At 45.1% G+C, this 5674-nt stretch overlaps 1 protein-coding gene across 1 annotated transcript in view; it reads right to left on the reverse strand.

Moving 5' to 3' along the window:
- mmp24 (matrix metallopeptidase 24) overlaps positions 1-5674 on the reverse strand; it is a 36687-nt gene that overhangs the window by 25104 nt on the left and 5909 nt on the right. Inside the window, 2 exon segments of the mRNA XM_020612201.1 lie at positions 4669-4873; positions 5586-5674. Of these exon segments, the coding sequence (XP_020467857.1) occupies positions 4669-4873; positions 5586-5674 (294 nt within the window).

Below are 5674 nucleotides of genomic sequence, written 5' to 3' on the forward strand. Positions count from 1 at the left end.
GGTCAGTGGGATCCATCCTCTCAGGACCATGAATGTCTGTAAAACACTTCCTGTCGGTGCGTCCTCAGGCAGGCCACTGAGACGAGCAACCAAAAATCAACACTGGTCTACTTTACACATCCTCACCCCGATTTAACTTTTCTCACACGCACACTCTTCTGTCCCTGTGCTGCTGTTTCTTTCATCCCTCTCCTCCTCTGCTGCTTCTTATCTCTCCTCCTCCTCCTCCTCCTGTGCCCCCCCCCCCCACTATCTCTCCTCTCTGTACGTCTCTCCGTCTTCCATGTTGCAGGAAAGATAAAGATGGTTTTACAGCACAAGACGAACGCTGCGTGTACGACAGCTTGGAGAATTCCCAGTGGGTTTTCTCTCGGAGTCTGCCTCGCCCCCTGTGGACGGTCTCCAGTCTGCTTCCACGCCCTGCAGCGAAGATAACGGCTCCTTCCATCCTCTTTGGCCCTGCAGTCGTCTGCCCGCCTGCGATAAAGATGATGTTTGATATGGCTGTGATGAAAACTGTATCCCAGCCTGACATGTCCACAGAGTCGGCTTTGTTCAATCCAGCACTGCTCCCTCCAAAATGTTCCTTTCTGACAGAGATGAGTTCACATTCCAGATCTTTTTGTACAAGCAGAGCTGGAAAAGTACTTTCTGGCTCAGCTGCCAAGTACCAGTGGGCCAAGAAGATTTTGTTTCAGTGTAGCGGAAAACCTCCACATGTGGTTCATTTATCAGAAATGCTTCATGTCAACCCTGCTTCTGTCTCAAAGCATTTGCTGTGTGAAATATTCTTTCAATTATAAGACAAGGAGGATTTATCCAACACATGCCCCATCACATATACACAGGGACAGGTCTGTAAATGCTACAAGTCCCACCAGAGCAGGACCATGAGCCAGCATTGTCTGCAGGGACAAATAAGGCCGAAAACAAAAACAGACCTAAAATGTTTTCACCCAGAACAAATTGGTAGCATTTGGTGTTTGCTACAGACCCCGAGTTCAAACTGTCCACACAGTTTCATGTGGTTAATATTTTGTTCTCGACTCCGTCTCTGACTTCCTAAAGGATTATGGTCTTTTCTCCCGTTTACCTTCTGCATCTTTGTACTTTCTAGAAATTAGGCTCAGGGAGCAAACTGAGTTAAGTCTGCAGAAATATGATAGACAATAATGTCTGCTGCTGCACTTTGCTTAAAAACTAAGCAAAGCTAAATGATTTCTATAGCCCTTTTTAAAAACCCAGAGTTTTCAGTAATGATTTGAAGGTCAGAGTGTTCATTTGTCATATGCACAGTTAGGAAACGTGTTTCCCTGAACAATGAAATTCTTACTTTGCCGTCCACATGAATGCCACAAAATACAAATGAAATATAAAGTAGATAAATAAATAACACAAAATCTAAGGCACTTTAAAGCATCAAGTGAAGGGAGCAAATAAAAATACAACAAGAACACAATATAATGCAGAGAGAATATATGCTACGTGGGAGCTGTGGGGTGTAAATACTCAGCAGTGAGTGTGCATGTGCAAAATGAGTATGTAAACAGTACAGATGGAATTACATGAGGTAGATCCTGATTCAGCTGTTTAGGAGTCTGATGGCAGAGGGAAAGAAAGAGTTTTTCAGTCTAGAGGTCCTGCATTTCACACTCCTGAGCCTCTGACCGGAGGGTAGGGGTATGAACAATTCATGCTGGGGGTGGGTGGGGTCCTGGAGGATGGAGGCAGCGTTCCTACGCACCCTGTGATGGTAAATGCTCTGCAGAGTGCCCAGAGTAGGGGCAGGTCGGATCTCTACTGGCAGGTTATTCCAAAAAGCAATGATGTGACAAATGGCAGGACTTTGGTTTATATCATCATATCACAGTTTCATATCAGACCATCATGATATTATTACTTCACGCTGTCCTACAGTTATATACATACATCAGTATCATTTGCTGCCTTCTTCAGCACCAGGACAAACGGCACCATGTGACCAGTCGGTCTTGCAGTGCACATTAAACACACTCACAATATCTGTATAGAGATCTAAATTTAATTTTTGTAGAATTTTCCCCAGTTTAATATCTTTTATTTCCATGCTTGCTCGGGTCTTTTTGTACCTATGTGGCTCTTTTCATTTTGTGCTGTTGCTACACCTAATTTCCCCTCTGGGGATTAATAAAGTGTTATCTGATCTCATGATGCTCTTATTAGTGATTCTTGTGGGATAGGAGCCGCTGGTGTAGAACGGAGCAGGAAAAACCAAATCCCGGGACTGGAAGCTGCATCTTGTCTTCAGTGGTTTCTGCATATTGAACGTGGACACTTGGTCTGCCAGTTCTGTCCTCTGGGTGTCACAGGTTAATGACAGCAGGGGTCCTTCAGCAGCAGCAGAAAAAAGGTTTTAGGCTGAGGTGAAAACAGGGCCCGTTTGTCCTTGCGACGTCCTTCTGGAGCCGATACTAGAATTAGTTTTGGTAGCGTCAGAGAACTTTGCTGCCTCACTATCTTGTCTCTAATCTTTCAATTACTCTGTGTGTGTGGAGGGATTTTAGAGATAAAGAGACGCTCGTGAGAGCGAGAGCACCTGGGTGACCGTGCACACACACAGTGACAGCACTGATCAGTTAATACTTTATCAGTGTACTGCTAAAATTAGCTGCTTAACAAAGCAGGAAACTGTATATGAATGTTCATGCATATGTGAGTGTGCACAACGCTGCTACATTAAAATGAAAGTGCCCGAACACATGCATCCTGAGAAATCCTGTTCAACAGCTCAAACTGGAATTAGACTCGCACGCTCGCTCTAATGTGCTGTGGCAAATTTAGAGCTTCTCTGTCAAAGCTAATTCTCTTTCCTGCTAATCTCTGGGAGCAGATTCCTCTCCCCCTCTATCACCGCCTCTGTCTGCGTCTCCCGCACTCTCTCAACATGTTGGTTATTCCAGCAGAGGGACTCTGGCATAAGCCATTTGTCAAACCGAGATAGAAGACGGGGCAAAACACACATACAAAGTGAAGTATTTTTCCCTCCATTTTTCATCCAATGACTAAACGGTGTGGTGCTCAAAGATAAGGAGCTGATGGCTGAGGACAACCTGACATTGGAAGCATTGCATTAACAATAATTTAAATAATCTGATGATATTTCACAACCATGTACTTACATTGTCAACATTAATCTGATTCACTGGGAAACGGCCAAGGCCGCAGCCTAAATAATCAAATTCAGTTATGGTTTTGTTGAAGGCGAGGTCCGTAGCTCCCCCACAGCTTCACACCTGTGAGAGGAGCAGACGCCCAGACTGACCATTGGTAAATGGTCTTATACTTGTACAGCGCCTTTCTATGCTTTTACAGCACACTCAAAGCGCTTTCACATTATTCAGCCCTTCACCCATTCGCACTCCCAAACACTCATGCACTCACACACCAGTGACATCACCGGGAGCAACTGGGGGTTCAGTGTCTTGCTCAAGGACACCTCAACATGTTGACTGGACAAGCTGGGAATTGAACCGCTAATCCTCTGGTTAGGAAATGACCCGCTCTACCTCCTGAGCCACAGCCGCCCCCCAAGTTATTGTAGTCATTTTGTTTCTCTTTGTAGAATCTGACTTTCTAACAAGAAACGTTGCCACAGTCACTATAGAACAGAAACCTGTGCACACTAATCCTACGATGTGCAAGTTTCAGCAGAGAAAACTGATCTCAAGCAGCATTTGAACAGAATTAATATCATAGGGGGTGAGAAATTAAATATCTCCCCTTGTCTGGATGTTTTCACCAGCAGCTGGTTCTGAAATAGACAATATGCTGCAGGAAAGCATACGACCTTCACCGTGTGCAGCTTTGTGGATTACGTTGAACATTAGCCTTATTTACCAGCAGTTCTGGGGAAGCCAGTGTGGCTTGGTCAGAGGTTGGTCATAATATCTCCAAAATGACTGGATGGAATACACAAATTTCCTACAACATACATTTTTTAGAGTGATCCTCTGACTTTTCATCTAGCACCATCACCAAGTCGGAAATTTAAATACCTGCGAAGCTATCTTTGCAAATCTCAGCAAGCTAATACACTCAGCTAAGCAAGAGAACATCCCCTTAGCATGTCAGCAGTGGCATTGCAAGTATATCATCATCCTCACATTGAGCTGCGTCTCAGTGCAGCCTCACGAAGCTGCCGGCACAGCTGTAACATAAACACTGCTATCAGCAACAGTGTTAAAGGCGTGAATCACCACACATTCACCACACCTCTACAAAAGTGGACCAGCAGAGATACAATCAGAGAGCGACGGTAATGAGCTTGTGGGGCCTCGGTCTCAGAGTTTATTGGCGTGAGTTGACTGATGTGTTAAGTCCTTCTGACCTGAAGAGACTCAGTCACAGTAAAGGCAGCTTTATGCACAGAGACTCAGAATAACACTTTCAAAATGCAAAGCGTCTCTGCACTGGAGCTTCCTGAAAGACAGCTGGTGTTGGGGCTGCTAATACCGCAGGGTTGGGAGGGGGCTGATTAAAATCACTGAACGGTGCAGGTAGTATTTCAATTACCCTGCCTCCCCTAAACAACTAAATCCATTCCTGGTGCTTCACTTCTCTGTTTGACCAAATCCACAGAATCAAATTCACATTTGAAATCAAAGTGCAGACAATTTTTCAATGTCGTACCATCATGGTTGGCGTTTCCCAGCGTCCAGGGTTCGTCAGAGTCAAAATGGGTGTCTCCTCCGATGCCGGCGCCGGGGAAGTAGGCGTGGGCCAGGAAACCCCCCTCTCCATCGAAGGGTGAGCTATCACCATGGAAACCAGAAGCAAAGAAGATCATGATGTCCGCCTCCTTCCCCTCGTTCTTGATCTCTGAGTATGGCACCTCCTGAGCAGGAGAAGCAGAGTGCAGAGGACAGAAAGCTGCCGGTATCAGTGTCAGTCACACAGTACTGTGAATTATAGATGTCTGAGGCTTGTGAGACTGTGTCCATACTGAACAGGTGAGAGGTCGTAGGTGAGGAGCAGAAGGTGACCGAACCAACCGTCCTGTGAGGACTGCTGAAACAGCTTCAGCATCACTTTGGTCAAAGGAGACTCAGAGCGTGCACACATGGTTTACCTGACTGTATGATTTACCTGAATACTTTGTTTTTACGTGATGATGTGAATAGGCCATAAAGTGACTCCACTGTGTGACGACACCGCTCATACTTTTTCTCTCATGATATGCAGATATTGTAACAATATGTGATGTCAAAATAAAGATGCTGTGTTGTAATAATGAGCCAGGTATAACAACAATACTCGTGTCATTAGGACAAGTTGCTTTACTGATGGGTAAAACAAGCAGTAACACCTGTTTGGTTCTGAATGTCTAACGGCTTTCTCAGCTTTACAATGTTCATTTCACTTATTTGGATCATTTTTAACTCCCTTCCATTGAAGGTTTACTGATTTTGATTTATGGGATGCCTTCAACATTATGCATAAACCAAATCAGAGAGGAGGTCACTAGAGCGTCACAGGCAGCGCAGTATGAAGCCGAACTGACCTGTAACAATGTAAAGCTCAATGTATGTCATGGTGTCATGTCTCACCTGGAAGGAGAGCGGTGTGACGGCCTGCCACACGTTGAAGGCTTGTCGAATCGCTCTCTGTGTGTCCTTCTCTCCCACTTTAGGGGTGA

This window comes from Monopterus albus, unplaced genomic scaffold, assembly GCF_001952655.1.
Source record: "Monopterus albus unplaced genomic scaffold, M_albus_1.0 scaffold121.1, whole genome shotgun sequence".
Lineage (NCBI taxonomy): Eukaryota > Metazoa > Chordata > Actinopteri > Synbranchiformes > Synbranchidae > Monopterus > Monopterus albus.